General features: G+C 36.3%; 1 protein-coding gene across 5 annotated transcripts in view; it reads left to right on the top strand.

The window, feature by feature from the left end:
• Window positions 1-21682, top strand: part of ZFYVE16 (zinc finger FYVE-type containing 16) — a 100457-nt gene that overhangs the window by 52175 nt on the left and 26600 nt on the right. For all 5 annotated transcript variants that reach the window (XM_070571520.1, XM_008537395.2, XM_008537394.2 and 2 more), the window contains 7 exons: window positions 7656-7764; window positions 8678-10944; window positions 11842-11938; window positions 14674-14835; window positions 16840-16982; window positions 19639-20017; window positions 21232-21354. In XM_070571520.1, the coding sequence (XP_070427621.1) occupies window positions 7695-7764; window positions 8678-10944; window positions 11842-11938; window positions 14674-14835; window positions 16840-16982; window positions 19639-20017; window positions 21232-21354 (3241 nt within the window). In that variant the 5' untranslated portion in view covers window positions 7656-7694. The remainder of the gene's footprint in view (window positions 1-7655; window positions 7765-8677; window positions 10945-11841; window positions 11939-14673; window positions 14836-16839; window positions 16983-19638; window positions 20018-21231; window positions 21355-21682) is intronic.

Here is a 21682-nt window from a genome sequence, read left to right as displayed (position 1 = left end):
TATCACATTATACTGAGTAGTCTTTTCTCCTCACTCTTCTCTTGCTTGTGACAGTTTCTCAGACGTTCTTTGTTTTTGATCCTCTTGACAGTTTTGAAGATTACTGGTCACCTATTTTGTAGAATGTGAATTGGGATTTGTTGATGTTTTTCTCATGATTAGATTGGGGTTATAATGTGTTTTGGGAGGAAGACAACAGAGATAAAGTGCCATTCTCATCACAGCTTATCAAGGCTACGTACTATCAACATGACTTACCACTGTTGATGTTAACCTTGATCCCCTGGCTTGAGGTAGTGTTTGTCAGGTGTCCACTGTGAAGTTATTTTCTTTTTCTCCCTTTCCATACTGTACTCTTTAGAGGAAAATCACTATGTGCAGCACACACTTAAGGAGTGGAGAGTTATGTTCCACTTCCTTGAGAGCAAAGTATCTAAATAAATTATTTGGAATTTTCTGCATAGGAGATTTGTCTTGTTCTCTAGTTATTTATTTAATCACTTATTTGTCTCAGTAGGAACTCAGATTTTTTTATGTTTTGGGTTATAATCCAGTATTACTTTATTTATTTTATTGTTCAAATTGTTGCAGCTTGATCTTTGGGAGCTCTTTCAGTTGGTTCTTGTATCCCTTTGACATATCTCCTTCATCGTGTGTGTGTGTGTGTGTGTGTGTGTGTGTGTGTGTGCGTGCGCACTTTCTTACTTTCTGGCATTACAAGAGGCTCCATGTTCATCTTGGAGCTTATATATTTCTCCTGCCCTAATCTCAGAATCAGCCATTTCTCCAAGGAGCCTTGGTTCCTTTTTTTGGAGAAACCAAGCTCTGGATGCTAAAGTGTGCTTGTTGCCACTGGGATTCCTTGCTTCTAGGCCCTCTCAGCTTGACAGAGCAAGAGATATATGTGTTTATGCTAACATCTATAAATATTTCAGATAAATTTGCACAGATGTGTGACCATCTGTGCCCATTTTAAGCTAAACATGAGTTTATACTGTCTCCAACTCAAATCCATTACCACATAGATCGTTCTAGCTTCCTACCTTTCCTACCTCTATCCTTCCCCTCCAACAGTGAGAAATCTGGCTCCCATATCAGCCATACGTTTACTTAATGTCAATTCCAGTGTATATGTATGATGGTCTGCGATTGTTAACCCATACCCCCGTGGGAAACAACTTTATCAACTAGAGAAAAAGCTTGTGTTCTTTTTGCCTTTACTCTTACAGACTCCACTCATTTCCAAAGGTAGCACTTTATTTCTCCACCTCCTTCAGTAGTGTTATTTTATACTTTTGTAATACATTTAGTCTTTTTTGTCACATTCTGCATTCCATTCTGAGATCCCCCAACCTTCTAAGTAATTTTTTTAAATTTGCATGCATTGAGGTTTATTCTTTGTGCTGTAAAGTTCTGTGGGTACTGACAAATGCTTAATCTTGTATTCAGCATTATAGTATCATACAGAATAGTTTCAACACCCTAAAAAATTCACTGTGCTTTACCTGTTTAACCCTCCCCCACCGAAACCACTGACATTGATGTGTTTACTGTCTCTGAAGTTTTACCTTTTCCAGAATGTCATATAGTTAGAATCATACAGTATGTAGATTTTTTTAGACTGACTTCTTTCACTTAGCAGTATGCATTTAAGATTCGTCTATATCTTTTTGTGGCTTGATAGCTCATTTCTTTATTTCACTGAATAATGTTCCGTTGCATGGATGTACCACAGTTTATTTATCCATTCGCTTACTGAAAGATGTCTTAGAGGCTTCCAGATTTTGGAAGTTATGAATAAAGCTGCTGTAAACATTTATATCTAAGTTCTTGTGTAGACATAAATCTTTAAATCATTTGGGTAAATACCTAGTAATATAATCACTGGATCATATGGTAAGACTATGTTTAGTTTTGTAAGAGACTGCCAAACTGTTTTCCAAAGTGGCTGTACCGTTTTGCATTCCCACCAGCAATAAATGAGAGTTCCTGCTATTTAGCATCCTCGCAGCATTTGGTTTTGTCAATTTTTTGGATCGCAGACGTTGTAATAGATGTGAAATGGTATCTCGTTGTTTTAATCTGCAGTTCCTAAAGACAAATGATGTTGAGCATTTTATCATATGCCTATTTGCTAACTCTGTGTCTTCTTATTGTATCTGTTCAGAACTTTTGCCCATTTTTAGAATTGGATTTTTTTTTTTAAATTGGCACCTGCGCTAACAGCTGTTGCTAATCATCTTCTTTTTTTTTTTTTCTATTTTTTCTCCCCAAATACCCCCAGTACATAGTTGTATATTTTAGTTGTGGGTTCTTCTAGTTGTGGCATGTGGGACGCCACCTCAGTGTGTCCTAATGAGCGGTGCCATGTCCACGCCCAGGATCAGAACCTGTGAAACCCTGGGCTGCCAAAGCAGAGCACGCGAACTTAATCTCTCTGCCACAGGGCCGGCCCCTTGTTTTCTAATTGTTGAATTTTAAGAGTTCTTTGTAGATTTTGGATACAAGTCCTTTATCAGATATATGTTTTGGCAATTATTATCTCCCAGTCTGTAGCTTGTCTTCTCATTCTCTTAACAGTGTCTTTTTCAGAGCAGATGTTTTTAATTTTAATAAGGTCCAACTTATCAATTGTTTTCTTTCATGTATCATGCCATTGGTGTTGTATTTAAAAACTCATCACTAAACCCAAGGTTATGTAGATTTTCACTTATGTTTTCTTCGAGAAGTTTTATGATATTGAATTTTACGTTTAGGTCTGTTATCTTATACATTCTTATGTAAGGTGTAAGGTCTGTATCTAGGTTCATATTTTTGCATAGAGATGTCCAGTTTTCTTAGCACACTTCTTGAAAACACTGTCCTTTCTCCTTTGAATTGCTTTTGCTCCTTTGTCAAAGATAAGTTGCCTGTATTTGTGTGGGTCTATTTCTAGTCTTGCTGTTCTGTTCAGTTGATCTGTATGTCTGTTCTTTTGCCAGTACTACTACATTGCCTTGACTACTGTAACCCTGTTGTGAGTCTTAAAATCAGAGAATGTGAATCCTCTAAATTTGTTCTTGTTTTTCAGTACCCTATTGGCTGTTTTAGGTCCTTTGCCTTTCCATATACACTTTAGAATCAGTTTCCTGAGTCCTACAAAATAGTTTGCTGCGATTTTGATTGGAATTGCATTAAATCTAGAGATAAGGTTGGGAAGAATTGACATCTTAACAATATTGAGTGTGCCTATCCATGAACATGGAATATATCTCCATTTATTTAGATCTTTGATTTTTTCATCAGAATTTTGTAGTTTTCCACATATAGGTCCTGTGTATATTTTGTTAGATTTATACCTAAATATTTCCTTTCTTGAGGTACTATTGAAAATGTATTCTTTTAGGGGCCGGCCCCGTGGCCAAGTGGTTAAGGTCACGTGCTCTGCTTCAGCGGCCCAGGGTTTCTCCAGTTCGAATCCTGGGCATCGACATGGTACCGCTCATCAAGCTATGCTGAGGTGGCGTCCCACATGCCACAACTAAAAGGACTCACAACTAAAAATACACAACTATGGGGGCCGGCCCCATGGCCAAGTGGTTGAGTTTGTGCACTCTGCTTCGGTGGCCTGGGGTTTCACTGGTTCAAATCCTGGGTGTGGACATGGCACCACTCATCAAGCTATGCTGAGGTGGCGTCCCACATGCCACAACTAGAAGGACTCACAACTAAAAATACACAACTATGGGGACCGGCCCCATGGCCAAGTGGTTGAGTTTGTGCACTCTGCTTCGGTGGCCCGGGGTTTCACTGATTCAAATCCTGGGTGTGGACATGGCACCACTCATCAGGCCATGCTAAGGCAGCATCCCACATGCCACAACTAGAAGGACCCACAACTAAAAAATACAGAACTATGTACCGGGACGCTTTGGGAGAAAAAAGAAAAATAAAATCTTAAAAATATATATATATTTTTTAAAATTCCAAATTCCCATTGTTCCTTGCTCATATATAGGAATGCATTTGACTTTTGTATGTTAACCTTGTAACCTGCATCCTTGCTATACTCTTCCATCTTTTGGGGTCAGTTTTGGGGGATTTTCTACATTGAAAATCATGTCTTCGTTAGAGACAGTTTTATTTCTTCCTTTCCAAACTGTCTGCCTTTTCTTTTTTTGTTGCACTAGTGAGGGTTTCAGTACTGTGTTGAATAGGAGCAGTGAGAAGAGACATCCTTTCCTTGATCCCAGCCTTTGGGGGAAAGGAATCCAGTTTCTCCTCATCAAGGATAATATATAATGTTAGCTGTGGGTATTTTGTAGATATCCTTCATCAAATTGAAGAAGTTCCCCTCTCCTTGTAGTTTGCTCAGAGTTTTTATCATGAGTAGGTGTTGGGTTTTGTGAAAGCCTTTTTTTTTTTTGCATCAATTGATGTGATTTTATGATAATTCTACTTCAGTCTGTTGATGTGGTGGACTACCTTGATTAATTTTCAAATGTTGAACCAGCCTTGCATAACTAGATAAATCTCACTTGGTTGTTGGTATAATTCTTTTTGTACAGTGTTGGGTTCGATGTGCTAATATTTTGTTGAGGATTTTTATGTCTGTTCATGAGCAGTGTTGGTCTCTAGTTTTCTTTTCTTGTAATGTCTTTATCTCGTTTTAGCGTTAGAGTAATGCCAAATGGTCTTACAGATTAAGTTAGGAAGTGTTCTCTCTGTTTCTTTTTTCTAGAAGAGATTGTGGAGAATTGATATCATTTCTTCCTTAAATGTTTAGTAAAATTTACCAGTGACGCCATCTGGACCTGATGATTCATTTTGTGGAGGTTATTGATTATTGATTCAATTTTGTTAATAGACATAGGGCTATTTGGGTTACCTATTTCTCATTGTGTGAATTTTGGTAGTTTCTGTCTGTCAAGGAATTAGTCTATTTCATCTAAAGTATCAAGTTTGGGCATAGAGTTATTCATAATATTCTCTATTTTCCTTAAATGTCCATGGCATCAGTAGATATGACCCCTCTTTCATTTCTGATATTGGTACTTTGTGTCTTTTTTCTTGATTAGCACAGTTTATCAATTTTACAGGTTTTTTTCAAAGAAAGAGTTTTTGGTTTCAGTGATTTTCTCTGTTGTTTTCCTGTTTTTAATTTCGTTGATTTCTGCTCTAATCTTTGTTATCTTTTCTTCTACTTGCTTTGGGCTTAAATTGCTCTTCTTTTTCTAGTTGCCCAAGGTGGAAGCTTAGATTAGACTTTTAGATCTTCTTTTTTAATATATGCTCTTAATACTATAAATGCACCTCTAAGCACTGCTTTCACTGCATCCTACAAGCCTCACTTGAATCTGAAGATTTCTTCTGGCAGTTTCCATGATCCCTTTTTTCCTCCATATGTTCCTTATTTATGGCTTGCTGTTCCATAGTTGCATTGCCTTTTTCTGAGAATGTTAGTTTCTTTGAAGTTTTCTTCTGTTTCTTGCATTGTCTCTTCCTTCAAGTTCCTTTTGTTTGTTTGGTGTCTTTGTGTTTTGTATACTTTTGTGTATGTATGGTATAACCACAATTTAAAAATGGAAATAAGAGAAGTAATATGCCTCATTGAATTAGGATGACATACCATTATTATTGAAAGTTTACCCAAAGTTCTGGTGTTTACCTATTGCCAGCATAATTATTGTTCCTTTAAAGGTCATGTTTTCTCTTTGGCTGTTCTATCTTTGGAGTTCGAAAGTTTCATTATAGAGTGTCTAACTGTGGATTTCTCTTTATTTATACTGCTTGGTATAATGGGTTACTGTTGAGTTGTGAGCTGTTGAGTTGTGTTTTTCATCAATTCTGGAAGAATTCCTAGTATTATCTTTTCAAACATACTTGTTCCATGCTCTCTGTTCTCTTTAGGAGGCTGTGTTCTCAATCTGTTGTCCTTGTCCCGTAACTTCTTTTTCCCATTTTCCTCTTCCTCATTTCAGTGAGCTGGCTGCATTTTAGGTAATTTCTTCAGATGGGTCTTCCAGTTCATTCAGTTTTCTCTTAAGCTCTAATCTTTTTAATCCATCTTTAAAGTAGCCCATATTTTTTCTGGACCTCTGGTGTCCTCAGTTCATGGTGACTATCATAAGTGGTCCTGTAAAGCCCTCTCTTTTGTTGTTGTCTATCTCTCATTTCCCAGTCTTGTTCCTCACTTCAGGCAACCATTCAAACGTGCTTAATAACGTACATCTTTTTGTTTGTATTGTTGCAAAATTTGTATTTTGTTTTTTACAAAAGTAAGTTTTTAAAAAAGTAACAGTTTGCAACAGATTGTAAGTTTAAAGAAAAAAAGGTCATTCACCATAGACAGTTTGAAGAAGGTTGTTGTAGAGTGTTCCACCTTCTGGATTTAGCTGATTGCTTTCTTTTGATATCATTTAACTTGTCCCTCTATGTTGGAATTTCCTGTAAACAGGTAGATGGTTCTAAAAGCTTGATTAGATTCATGTTCAAATTTTTTTTTTAGGTGGGAATACATTATACGTGATGCTGTATCTTCCACATGAGGCATATAATATTTGGTTCTTCCACATTTGTTGGTGAAATTGATCACTGGATTCACATGTGTTGGCCTGATCCCACTGTTATAAAGTTCCCCTCCAACCTTTCATCTAACAGTTTTAACATCCATTGATAGCCACTACTTGGTCCATTTATTGCGTTAGGGACTATGAAGAGATATTTTTAAAATTTTAAATGAATTTTAAAATGCTTCTGCATTTATTATCTGGAATTCTTATCTAAAGAACTTTCTGTCAGCAACTATTTTGTTATCCTAAAGTATGTTTTGTAAATAATGAGCAGGATAAATTCTTGGCTTTTTTCCCTTAGTGTATCAACTTTCAGAGTAATGGGTTAGTGCCCTGGCAATCCTCCAATGAGTAGTGTTTTTGTTTTCATGTTGGTATTGTTGTGATCTCTTGGTTTTTATCTATTTGCTTTGGTTCAGTCCTTTGTAGTCTTTATTCATTTGATGTTCAGCTGTCCCGTTTAAGCTAGTGGGAGCCCCTTTAACTTGACTCCTGTGTCCTTTTGGTATTATCTCATTAGTCATTGATAGATTCCTTCAAGGTGTCTCAGGCTCATTTGGTGGAATTCCTGCCGCAGATCAGAGGTTCATTTACTTTATTCATAAAACTAATTTTCAGTTTTCTTGTACCTCTCTCTTGTATGCTTGTTTTCTACTACTTTAATTTCTGCTCTTAGCTTATTCATTTTCAGTCTTTCTTCTTTCCTAGTATGAGCATCTAAGGCTCTAAGCATCTGTTGAAGACTTTTGCTGAATCCCACAGTTTTTATATGCAGTATTTTTATTTGTATGTAGTATATTTTATATTATTTGATATATGGTACTTATAACAGTTTTTAGCTTTCAGTTATGACTTCTTTGACCAAGTTATTTAGATGTGTTTTAAAATTTACAGTGATTTATATATGCATGTTATGTCATTAAAGTTGGTTTTCATGTCATTTTTGTATTTACAGAGAGAGTTTTCCCAACTAAATCGTAAATTCCTCAAAGCAGTACTCTTAACTTTTATTTGTGTCTATTATCTGTTTCTTGGCATGCATTAGATGGCATAATATTTATATGTTAGAGAATTAAATGAGCTATCATATTTTTTATTTTCTAGGCATACAAGAATTAAATTCTAAATAAGTTTACAAGTAGGATGGACAGTTATTTTAAAGCAGCAGTCAGTGACTTGGACAAACTCCTTGATGATTTTGAACAGAATCCAGGTTTGTTGGTTTTTTGTGTTTGTTACTAATGGCTTTTTAAAATGTCTGTAATTCGGTTATCTCAGTAATAGAGTTTAGCAAAATTTGGTTTCAATTTTGGTCACATAGTTATCTTCTGTAAAAAAAAAAAAAAAAATTTCACTTATTTCATTATAGCATATTAGTCTTTTCTTAAAATGCTGAATAGAACCAATAGATAGAAATGAAAGTAAGGAAACCAGAAGTTTCTCTCCACATACAAATTTAGCTAAAAGAAAACCCAAAACCAACATATGAGCCAGCTAAAAGCAACTTGAAAGCTCTACATAAATTGGTATTTCATTATTATGAGAGATGATATTTCCCTCATCTCAGAATGAAGACTAGGAAGCTAGAGGGCAGAATGAAGACGTTAGATTGTTTTTCAGCTCTTCCTTAGTCTGGATTTTAGAGTACAAATGAGTTATTTTGAGTGGAATTTCTATCACTTTATGACATCTACATTCAAAAGTAGAAACCCCTGGTGCTGACCCCATGGCCAAGTAGTTAAGTTCGCACGCTCCGCTTTGGCCGCCCAGGGTTTCACTGGTTCTGATCCTGGGCACAGACGTGGCACCACTCATCAAGCCATGCTGAGGCGGCATCCCACATGCCACAACTAGAAGGACCCACAACTAAAAATACACAACTATGTACCAGGGGGCTTTGGGGAGAAAAAGGAAAAATAAAATCTTAAAAAAAAAAAAAAAGTAAAAACCCAAAGTACTTTAAATCCATATAAGAATAATTTTGGAGGTTATTACCATTTTGCAAGAGTAATCCATCTGGTCTAAAAAAACGTTTAGTTAGTTTGGAAGTCTTAGAAAACATAACATCTTTGTAATAATTTTTCATTTGGGTCTCCTGAATAACATTGTATCTCTTTTTTAATTAGATGAACAAGATTATCTCCAAGATGCACAAAAAGCATATGATTCTAACCACTGTTCAGTTTCTTCAGAGTTGGCTTCCTCACAGCTAACTTCACTGCTACCAAAGGATCAACAATGCATTAATTGTGCCTCATCAGAAACATGCTATGAAACAAATCAGATTTCCCTGAATGGAAAAACTCTTGAGGGACTAACTTCTATACAGAATGAAAAAAATGTAACAGGACTTGATCTCCTTTCTTCTGTGGATGGTGGCACGTCAGAAGAAATCCAGCCTTTGTATGTGGGACGATGTAGTAAACCTGTATGTGATCTGATACGTGACATGGGTAACCTCGTTCATGTAACTAGTAGTGAAGAAGATACTAAAAAATTATTGCCAGAGGATTTTAAGTCTAGTGCAGATTCTTTGATTGGGTTGGATTTATCTGCAGTGTCAGAAGCTCCTTGTGTTTCTTCAACAGACCATGGTAATGATACTGTCAGAGAGGAAGAGAATGATGTCATCAGCTCTGAATTACAAAACAGAGAAATCAGTGGAACTAAAGAATTGGGTATAAAAGCAGATACAGCTCTTTCAGATTCATGTAATTATATGGGAAAAGAAAATTTACATGATCAAAAGATCTCTAATCAGTTAGAACCAGTTCTTGATTTTAACACACCCTCTGCCTTGACTCAACAAAATTCCAAAATGTTTGATGCCAAAGACAGCCTACAACACAAGAAGCAGCCATGTGAATTAGTAGAAGCTGATGGCTGTTCGGTAGAAGAGGAGATACATGTAGCAGTCACAGCTGCCACAGAATGTTTAAAAGGAGGCAGCACAAGTACTTTGCCTTGCAGTCTTCCAAAAAATGAAGGTCTGTGCTTAAGTGATTCAAATTCAGGAGATGAAAATTTCAAATTACCTGACTTTTCCTTTCAGGAAGATAGGACTTCTATATTTATAAAACAATCTGCAAAAGAAGACTCAAGAAATTTAGATCCTAAAGATTATAAAGATGTAATCCAAGATTCCTCTTCAACTTTACATGTTTCGGGTGAAGATACATACTCCTCATTATCCTGTCTTCCAGTACCTGGGTCTTTGTGTGGATCATTAGTTGAAAGTAAAGCGCATGGTGATGGTTTGCCTCAGAATGAACATGAAGATAATATACAAGATGCAGTGACAGTGCATAAAGAAATACAGAAGAGTGTTCTAGGTGGGGAACCATTGAAGGAGACTGATCTTTTGAAACAGGAAAAATGTAAAAACGTACTTCATCAGCTGTCAGCTGAAAAGATGGGAGATAGAAAGGTAGATCCTGAGCAGATGGTAATCAGAGTTGAATCTTTGGGTTACCCAGATAACACCAGTTGTTCAGTAGCTGCAGAATCTCAGATGGAGCTTTCTGGTGCTAATGCCCCAGAGTCTCCTGATGGTTGTGAGGGTCTCGCTTTTTCAAGCAATGATATTGATGGGCAAGACTTAGATTACTTTAATATTGATGAAGGCATGAAAAGTGGTATGCTAATTAGTGATGCTGAGCTTGATGCCTTTCTGACTGAACAGTATCTTCAGACTAGTAACATAAAGTCGTTTGAAGAAAATGTAAATGACTCAAAATCTCAAATGAGTCAGATAGATATGAAAGACCTAGATGATGGAAACATCAGTAATGTATACTTCAATGCTGAGGCAGGAGCTACTGGGGAAAGTCCTGGTATTAATGTGATTTGTGAAACACTTGATAAACAAAATACAACAGAAAATGGTGGCCTTTCTTTAGGGGAAAAAAGTACAATTCCAGTTGAACTAGGGTTATCCAGTACTAAGTCTGAGATTACGAATGACTTATCAGTCTCTGATATTAACAGTCAATCTGTTCATGTTGGAGGGGCCAGACCTAAGCAATTGTTTAGTGTTCCATCAAGAACAAGGAGTTCAAAGGAACCAAATAAGCCGGATGCTCCAAATGTGACTGAAAGTGAACCCAGCATAGCAAATACCATTGCTCCAACCACCTGTAGTACAGATTTTACAACTGATCCTCAGGGTAGCTTCAACTCGAATTACATTGATATAGAAAGTAATTTTGAAGGTGGATCCAGTTTTGTCACCGCAAATGAAGAATCTCTACCTGCAAACACTTGCAAGGAAGGCCTGGTTTTGGGCCAGAAACAACCTACTTGGGTTCCTGATTCAGAAGCTCCAAACTGTATGAACTGCCAAGTCAAATTTACTTTTACAAAACGGCGACACCACTGCAGAGCGTGTGGGAAAGTAAGTTATACAAATCTTTGAGTCTTTTATTCTTTTGAGACATTTTAAATGAAATTTAATGTGACAGAATAGCTGATTAATAGATGATTAAAAGATTCAATTAATTTAAAATCATTGCTTTTCACCTACATGGAAATACATAAAGCATCATCATTTTACAGATTGCTTGAGAGTTGAGTAAATATCACATTGTTGTGGGTGTTAAGTATTAGGAAATCAGGAACACTTATTACTAATTTTTTGAAATCTCAGAATACGTCTCATCATCTCTCTAACATTAACACATCAGTCGTCCAGATCCAGCAGGATCCCCCTTTGTCCTTGAATACTTAATCTTAGGACCACTCTGCAGCTAGTGTTGGGGTCAATACCCAGGGAAACACTGAAAAAAAAGCTGATTGGCTTGTACAAGGTTCAGAACACTGAAGCTGACCTCATTTGCACTATGACTGCCTTAATCATCTATAAACTCTAAGAGTTGCTTATAGAAATAATGTTGCATTTTTTTATTCAGCATTTTTCAGTAACATATTGGTCTCAGATCAACTATTCTTTTAGAAAAATAATCATATTCTGCATTTAGAAGTTTTAAATGAAGAACCACAGAAAGGTTTTTAAATTATAAACTTATTTAAGAGTTTTTGTTCCCTTCCAGTTAACAAATTTGAGTTGAAGGAAATCTCCTTGTCAGAGATATATTTTAAATTGCAGAAACTTCATTTAAGTAATAAAAAAAGAATCATTTTAATAACTACCTATGATTATGGTGATTAGAAAGATTATTTGTATTATCAGAAAAATAGCCTTTGGTGAATTAGATTTTGAGCGTCCCCTCCCCCTTCAGTAGGTATAAGTATGCTTGAAGCAAAACCAAATTTGATATTTTATTCTTTATAGGTATTTTGTGGTGTCTGTTGTAATAGGAAGTGTAAACTGCAGTATCTAGAAAAGGAAGCAAGAGTGTGTGTAGTCTGCTACGAGACTATTAGTAAAGGTGAGTATTAATAACCAGACATATTTTCTTCTAGTAATTGAATATATCTTTAAAACAATTGATTGTGACAAAGATAAACTTCTTTATTTTCTTAAGGCGAGGACCTAGTGTTGACTTATCTGGCTTAGGTGGGACCTCCCAAGGCTTGGTTTCTCTTCTTTTTGTTCCACTCTCACAATTAATACTACCAGTCTGGAAAGGAACCATTCAGTTTCTGGAGTGACAGTTCATTAACTTTTAACAGGTACCAAGTCCCTAAATGCTGCATTTCATCTGCCTATTTGTTTTTGTCATCATGATCGTCATCCTCATCATCTTAATCTAAACATTTATAGAATACCTACCAATAAATAGTGTTCAATCTTATATATTAATAGTGTAAGACAAGATAATAGTTCCTTCCCTTTAGAAAATTACAATCTAAAATGGGAATAAAAGATAAGGTAGTAATATTTATGATTTTATAGATAAATTCATAGGACTGCCACGCTATTTGCACATTTTTGTCTCGTATTTTTTTTTCCCCCTTCTCGTTTGTATGTGTTTCCTACTGTTTCTCGGGCTCCCTAGCTAGCTACCATTATGAGCAATAATCTTGGTGGTCTTATTTGAGTTCTCACAGTTTTGTGTATGTGTTTTTTTCCTCAAATACACTTTTGTTCTTTTGAGTACTTCTCGGCATTTTCAAAGATTTGTTGACAGTTTAATTCCCAGCAAATATTACTTGGGACTTTTTAAGACTAGGCCTGTGCACTAGCTCAGGCACTGCTTCCTGTTAGCCAGGAGATAAATACCTGATAATAATTTGTTTTTCTCTTTTGAATGAAGATAAATTTTTTCAGCAATTCTCCAAAAAGCTCTGATGTGAGTCTGTTAGCCTGAGGTAAGCTGTTTTACTACCTGCTGTTGACCTCTGCTCTGGAAGATGTTAGAGTGTACATCTTTTTATATTTCCATATTACCACCATTGTTCATGAAGAGGTTAGTTTAAGTGCTTATAGTTGTTTGTTTTTTCTTAAGCTCTCTGAATAGCCTAGAAAACGACTGCTGGTGCTGTTAGCCAAGGCAGCCTGGAGGAATTCCGAAATACTAGAACAAGCTCCCACATAATTATCTCTCCCCACTTAAAAATAAATAAAACAGCTGTGAAGGTTTGAGGCGTTATTTGAGTTGACAGGCCAGATTTTTGGGTGAGCATTAAAACATATTCTGACTATAAGGATCCAGGAGGGGAGAAAAATCTAGTCATTAAAGAGACTTGGTAGGATATTGGGCTCAAGCTTTGGTTTATCAAAGAAAATATTTTGGAATGGATTTGCTTATTTAGTTATCTGTTTTATTTATTCTGTTTTGATATCTTATAGCATGCAATTTTATTTATGGTTCTCTTTATCATTAATTTATACACCACAAGAAGCAGAAGTACAAGTTATTTTAGCCTCAGCTTTAGGGTTGAAAATGGTAGAAGTGATCATTTAAAATAATGTTATTAAATAAGAGGAGAAAGATGGCTCAAGAGACACATTTCATGAAGGATTAGAAGAAAAGATAGTTTGAACGGAGATTTTGGATAACCGGGAAGTTGTGCTGAGACTGTGTAAGTTTCAAGGCAGCATGTGTGTGAATGCCGTTGGGTAGATTGGGGGCAAGTTGGAAATTAGTTTGAAGCACAGAGAAGATGTCTGGATTTCACTTGGTTGGTGGAAGCCGTTTCATGAGAGTGCTATCGTTGAGTAGCCCTTATGGAAGATTATTTTAGCAGTGGCAGCGTTTATAGCAGATCAGTTTGGAAAATTGCTGAAGGGAGAGCTACCGGTGCTCTTCTGGTTATTTGGGTGAAATCATTGAGCAACGTTCAGGCACTATTCTGCATTTTGGAGCTCCAGCTGAGAAAATAGACTCCCTGTTCTCATGGAGCGTATGAATGTGGGAGAAATGGACAGTAAGCAAAGAGACGATCAGGTGATGATAATATCCTAAACGAAAAAAAAAGAGTGAAAGAGAGATAGATAATAACAGATTGGTGGCAAGAGGTAGTATTTTTTATCAGGTGGTGATAGTAAGGCTTTATGATAATATGATATGTGAGCAGAGACTTGAAAAAAGTGAGAGAATAAAGCTATGCCAGTGTCCATGGGAAAAACATTCCGGGAAGAGAGAACAACACGAGCAAAGATTCTAAGCTAAGAGGGTGCTTGCCTGACTTATTGAAGAACAAGGAGGCCTGGGTGGCTGGATCACAGTGAGTGAGATGAGGTCAGACAGCTAACTGGGAAAGCAGACGAGGTAGGGATGCCAACTATGTAGGGTCTTGTGAGCCATTGTAACAAGTTAAATTTTCACTCCAGTTGGGAAACCATTAAAGGATTTTATTTTAAACAGAGGAATGATGTGATATGATTTATAGCTTAAAGAAATCACCCTGAACTATGTTGGAAATAGAATCTAGGGGTACAAGGGCAAAAATAGAGATAGTCATATTAAATAAGTTATTTTATTTAGTAGATATCAAACATATGCCAAATATAGTATTGAAATAACTAATTGGTAGCTTATACTGAAGTGGAGTGCTGCCAGCTAAAGTAAGGACATTATCTTTGCCAAGTGCTACTTCTTTTGCTTGCTTAGCTGTTGATTTCTTTCTCCTTACAACGTGAAGAATAGTATAGTTATCATAATTTACTTTTAAGTTCAAAAACATCTGAGATTTTAATATTATTTTTTTCCCTTTATAGCTCAGGCATTTGAAAGGATGATGAGTCCAACTGGTTCTAGTCTTAAATCAAACCGTTCTGATGAGTGTGCCACCATCCAGCCTCTTCAGGAGACTCACACACCCAGTCTAACTTCACCTACAGCTTTACCAATCTCAGCACTTAAACAACCATGTGTTGAAGGTAACTAGAAGAAAATGCTGTGTCTTAGACTAAAGATAAATTATTAAAAGAGAAATTTCCTAGTGTTGACAGAGTTCTAGTGAGGAAAGAGAAACCAGACTAGATATCAGAAGGCATAATATGGTTATGCATGTATGTTAGAAGGCTGAAAGAGCAAAAAAGGCATGCTCGGTGACTCAGAGTTTAGTAACTGCGGGAAACAACTACCATCCGGTGGGTTAAGGGAATGAAAGAAGAGGCCATATTACTGGAGCTCAGGGCAGGAGCACCAGGAGCTGCTTGGTTCTCACACCTGGGATCCAGAGGTCAGGCTACCATGTGTCTGGTGCTGTGACTCTTGGGGAACACCAAGTGGCAAATGCTAGAACCACCAAGGAGCCTTTTAAGGAAAGGGCGTTATCTCCCTTTCCTTAGAAATCTATTTTTAAATATATCTTTTACCACAATAAAAAATGTTTTTTAAATCCATTTTTAAATGTTTGGGCTCTCTGTTCTTTTTTACAACTGGTGTAATTTAGGATCTTGAGTAAAGCCCATGTACATTTTAAAATATAAACTATTAGTCTGTAACATGCTAGAAAATAACTGTACATGTCAGTTAAAGGCAAATTCAGATACTTTGGACAATTATTTTGGGCTTCAGTTTTGCTCTCATTTAATAGCTATTTTTCATTTATCGTAACTTAAGGAGATTCAGCATATATGGTTGTATATTATACTCTAAAGATGAATAAAATTTGCTTTAAAAAATATTTATTCTCTTAATATTGACATCCTAAGTTATTAAGTTATAAAAATATTGCAAATACAAGAAAGATACCTTGTTTAATATGTACACCCATACTGTAAAAGTTATATATAATCCTTGTGTTTCAGTCTTATCAGAACAGATAACACTGTCCTGCAAGGTAGATATTTATCCTTTTTGGGTTTTTTTTTTTGCTTAGGAAGATTAGCTCTGAGCTAACATCTGTGCCAGTTTTCTTCTATTTTGTATGTGGGCTGCTGCCACAGCATGGCTGACAAATGGTGTAGGTCCAGGCCTGGGATCCGAACCCACGAACCCAGACTTCCAAAGCAGAGCATGCCAAACTTAACCACTGTGCCACGGGGCTGGCCCCAAGATCCTTTTAATTTTTATATTGTTCTAAAATCATCTGGCAGCAGTTTTCATAGCCTTCCTGTAGATGGTTTTGTATAACAAAAGAGAGCAAGTATTTATACTGAAGTCTAGTTATTTCCTCCAAATGTGGGAGGAAAATAATAACTATTAATCAAGTTCAGTATCCAGATTATAAGAACGAAATGTCATGCTTCTCTTGTTAAATAAATTAAAAGTAAGAAATGACCTCTGATGCACAAGTGATTGTTTCCTTTTTTAGACTTTTTATGACTCTTTCTGTTCTTCATACGTTTTTCTTTGCTTATCTGCTGTGCTCTGGTCTAGTCCATTTTCCCTCTTGTGCCCTAGTCCCTAAATTTTATTCAGTCTTCACTCCACACTCACAAACTAGCCTTAATAATATAGGCTTTAAACTTGCCCCTGTGTCTTTAAGGTGTAACCTCACCTGTCTACTCCTTTTCTGAGTAGTGATTCCCAGGGCCACCCCTGCCTTTGTATGAATTAGAAAAAGACTTCCATTCTGGGTAGATGAATCACAAAAGGGCATTTCTTTAGTCCTTTGCAGCCCTGAGCATGCAGGGCTTGGCATTGGATAGCAAAAAGCTTTTGAGGGGCTGGCCCCGTGGCCTAGTGGTTAAGTTCGGCACCCTCTGCTTCAGCGGCCTGGGTTCAGTTCTCAGGCGTGGACCTACCTCACTCATTGGCAGCCATGCTGTGGTGGCAAGCCACATACAAAATAGAGGAAGATTGGCACAGGTGTTGGTTCAGGGCAAATCTTCTACAACCAAAAAAAACTTTTGAAAACATTTTCTGACCCACTTAGTATTAAATAATTGCAATATTGCCAAACTAAAATGCTCTACTTTTTTAACTGATTCTAGGATTATGCTCCAAAGAACAGAAGAGGGTATGGTTTGCAGATGGCATATTGCCCAATGGTGAAGTTGCAGATACAGCAAAATTATCATCTGGCAGTAAAAAATGTTCTGAAGACTTTAGTCCTCTCTTACCTGATGTACCCTTGGTAAGGAATCTAAAGAATGACTTGTTAATTTAATAAAATTATGTTTTGTAGAGAATTCCTTATGTGATTATTAGAGTACTTTTTTTTTTCTAACACTGTCAGCTCCCTAAAATGAGAAATACATGATGTAGTGAATATATTTTTGATTTTACCTTTTTAATGTCAGTTTAAGGCAATGATTCATAAACTTTTTGGTCTCAGGATAGCTTTATGCTCTTAAACATTATTAAAATCCCCAAAGAGCTATAGGTTATGTGAGTTATACCTTTTGATAATTACTGTCGTAAAATTGAGGAAAAAATTAATTAAAAAATAAACTGACTACAGTTGTGTCACTTAACAACTGGAATATGTTCTGAGAAATGTGTGGTCATTAGGTTATTTTGTTGTGTGAACATCATTGAGTATATACTGAAGGGGAACAAAATTTGCCACCCTAAAATGTATCTCTTTAACATAAGGATTATTTTAGGCTGATGACTTTGAAGAAACAAAAGACTCAAAGTTTTTCTTGTTACCTCCCCTGTAATTGCCTAAAAGAATTCAGATTGAAAAAATCTCAGAAAGTGAACTATCACCTTAGCATCACATGAACTAGGTGGTAGACAGGGATGAACCTAGAAAAGCCTGTTTGTGGGCTCCCCTCTGTGTTCTTCTGTTTCTGTGGCCAAACACTTGTTTTCCACATGTTTGCTGCTTTTCACCTACCTGTGAATTGCCTTCTTTCCCTTTGAAGTCCCCGATTCTACCTTTCCCCAGCATCTTCTTTTGTCTTTAGCTGAGGGTATTTAAGGTGAGGGCTTTGGCCATTTTGATGAGTCACTCAGTTTTCCTGGGTTTCTCCTGTTGATACATGTTACTAAGCTTTTGTTTGTTTTTGTCCTTTTAATTTGTCTCATGTCAATTTAATTCTTAACACCAGCCAGAAGAACCTAGAAGGGTAGAGGAAAATTTCTTCCTCCCCTACAGTACTTAGTACTTATACAAACCTAGATGGTATAGCCTATTACACATCTAGGCTATGTGGTACTGATCTTCAGGGACCACTGTCATGTGCGGTCCCTTGTTGACTGAAATGTCATTATGTGGTGCATGACTGTATATTAATAGAAATAATATTTTTATGGAAAAAATTTCAAAACAAAAGTTTAATGAGAGGAATAACATTGTTTTACATTTTTGCAAATTTCTTTAATATGTGGCTTAATAGAAGACAGATTCTCACATTTGCTTCTATATTCAATCTGTTTGTTATGTTGTTTAGTTAAATTATATGAAGAAAAGCCTAGGACTTCTCTGACTCTCTGAAAGGGTCTTGGGGACCCCAGGGATCCCTGGACCACATGTTGAGAACCACTGGTGTATGGATATAGAACTGAGATTTAGTAATTTAATTTAGACTAATATTTATTTAATGATTTTCAAACATTTAGTAAAGTATAGGATGGTTATATTTATGTTTGCATTTATACAAATGTGCTAAATAGGAAATACATAATATAGAACCCCAGCCCACTAAGAACTCTCGTTGTAAAGTACCAAAATACTTATAGACGTGAGTATTAATACATGAAGTAGGAATGTTTTTATTCGTTAAGCAATATTTATTCAGCATGTACTCTGTGCCAGTTACCTGGTTTATCCTGGATACATACGTTAGGCAAGATGGATATGTCTCCTGCTCTGTTCAGTTTCACACCATATAAACAGATGCTGTTTGTCAATAAGAATTTATGAGCTAGGTTTTACAAATAGCCATAATTACCAAAAGTATGTTTCTTAGCCAGCATCTACTCTTAATCAATATTTTATCAAAATGAAAGTTCTAAACAGACTAGTAAGTATTACTTGAGTTCATAAATGGTTGTCATTTAGTATTGACTCAAGTTTGGCCAGTCCAAAAAGAAAAGGGCTTTATTGAAGCAGACTTGAGGTGTAGTTTATTCCAGGTGGTTTACTATTGTGCCACATATTTACCACTCTACCTCCTAACCACTCCCCTCCCTGTTTTCCCCCCTTTTCCTCTCCTTTGCCTACCCACGGCTTTTTTGGCTTTGAGAAGGAGAAGCCTTGGGTTGAACTCAGCTTGCTCACTGTGTGATATGGTATAGGATTCTGAAGTTCTCCTTGCCTCTTTTTTCCATTCTATAAAATTAAATTTATTAATACCTACCCAAGCATATGGTGAAGCTAAACATTATGCTCCTGAATTTAAAAAAGCAAAATGGGGCCAGCTCCATGGCCAAGTGGTTAAACTTCCCCATGCTCTGCTTTGGTGGCCTGGCTTTGTGGGTTTGGATCTCGGGAATGGACCTACTCTATTCATCAGCCATGCTGTGGAGGCATCCCACGTACAAAATAGAGGAAGATTGGCACAGATATTAACTCAGGGCTAATCTTCCTCAAGCAAAAGAAAAAAAAAAGGAAGGAAGACTGGCAACAGACGTTCAGGGTGAGTCTTCCTCACCAAAAATAAAAGTAAGTAAATAAATAAATTGGTACTATTTCTTTGGAAATTTGGCTTCTAAAGAATTTCTGAGCCCATTTTGGTTTTATATATTCTTATTAAAAAGATGTGTTTGGCTATAGAGATCAACATTTCACAGTTGAACAGAAAATATGAACTGATTTGTTTTTTTCCTTCCATATTTTACAGACGGTAAACACAGTGGATCATGCCCGTTCTACTACAGTGGAAAAAACAAACAATGAGATAGGAGATATTACAAGAAACGAGATAATTCAGAGTCCTATTTCTCAGGTTCCATCTGTGGAAAAACCGCCTATAAACTCAGGAACTGAGGGCTTACCTAGTTCTGGTTCTTTTACACTAGATGATGATGTTTTTGCAGAAATTGAGGAACCATCGAGTCCTACTGGTGTCTTAGTTAACAGCGATTTACCTGTTGCTAGTATTTCAGATTATAGGTTACTATGTGATATTGACAAGCATGTTTGCAATAAGATTAACCTTCTACCTAGTGATGAGGACAGCTTGCCTCCTCTTCTGGTTTCATCTGGAGAAAAGGGATCAGGTAGGATAACAGTTATTTAAATTTAAAAAGGAGGTTTTTTTTAAAAAAGCTGTACTGATGAATTTTGTCTGTGTTGTATGAAATTCATTTTTTTGAACTTAGTTTGGTTGAAATATTTGCTATGGCTCAGTAACTTTAATTTACAAAAAGTCTTACTCTATGAAAACAAGTTCTAAAAAGATCTGAACTTTTGAGTTGAATTGCATGTGATTCATTTATCACGTCTGGGTCCCTAATTTAGAATGAGGCAAAAGTCCAGTACAACAGGGAAACTCATAGACTTTTAGCCCTAAAAGTATTTCCAGTATATTAGAGTTTTGACTCCATGTCATTTTTTTTTCCAAGGATCACAGTGCCTAAAGAAAAGAGTATTGCATTGGACGACAGAGCTAGGAATTTTAGATCCTCATCTGCTGCTTAATACATGTATGACTTGCAGCATGTTATTTAATCTCTTTGGACCTCAGTTTCCTTTGTAAAAGAGGAGAACCTAGATGATCTCTAAGGTCCTTTTCAAGCTGGAGATTCTGTGGCTGGCTCCTACCTCAAGGGTAGTTCCCTAGGATACATCCTTGTCACCCCAGGCATTAAGCTGCATCCTGCAACATGAAATGATTGTGTTCTGTGCATGATAATGTAGGGGAATGAAGCTTAGGATCTCTGTTCTGTCAGTAGGAGCTATTTTTGAACCTAGCTCTAGTAGCAAAACTATCTTAAGCTTTGTTCTTTGTACACCATGCCTATTTTCCTGTTGATTGTCCAGATCTTTTTTTGCCGCTTGTCACTGACATAGGGTATATGGCAGCAAGCAGCATTTGCAACTTGGGTCTAGATTACTTTCACAGACTTGTAAATTTCAGAATTTATCATTGGAATGGTTGGTGGACTGGAATCTGCTTTACAAAAGTGTGTTTAAAACGTTAAAAGTGCTAAAATTGTATAAATATGCTATTTAATCAACATTTGCATGTACACTATATATATAATATATCAAGATTATATGTATTACTGTATTGATAGTTTTACTAAATAGAAAAGTAAGAGTGAGTATATAACAGTTGCCTAAGGTGTTGATTGATTTTATGAAACATGTTTGCTTTTGTTTTTAAATCTGATTAAACCGTTGGTGGATTTATAAATCTGTTTTTTCATTGCAAGCATATTTAACAGGAAGTCATGTTTATCCTAATTAATATGTTATTTTCATGATTTAGTGCCTGTAGTAGAAGAACACCCATCTCATGAGCAGATTATTTTGCTTCTTGAAGGAGAAGGTTTTCATCCTGTTACATTTGTCCTGAATGCTAATCTACTCGTGAATGTCAAGTTAGTATTTTGTAAGTAGTGATTTGTCTTTCTTTGGCTAATTGGTAAGCAGGATTTCTGAATCAATTACTTCTTCAGGTACATTGTGACTGGCAACTGTGAAAAATAAGCCACATTGGATATTGGTTTTTCAGCCAAATGTGAATATAAATTTGCAAATTTATATTCAGTAGGACTTGAAATACAAGCTTACGGATTTTTACTAGTGTCCCTCAGTCAGTCCTAGGTTAAGGTCGTGGGCTTGTAGCTGACCTATATTTTGATGCTCATGATACAACTGACTCTTTGATATAGCTTTTAGATAAATTGAAATTTGGTAATTGAGATAAGCAAGAATCC

This window comes from Equus przewalskii, chromosome 13 (assembly GCF_037783145.1).
Source record: "Equus przewalskii isolate Varuska chromosome 13, EquPr2, whole genome shotgun sequence".
Taxonomy (NCBI): Eukaryota; Metazoa; Chordata; class Mammalia; order Perissodactyla; family Equidae; genus Equus; species Equus przewalskii.
Note: the sequence above shows the minus strand (reverse complement) of the source record. Positions and strands in the feature narration are given on the sequence as shown.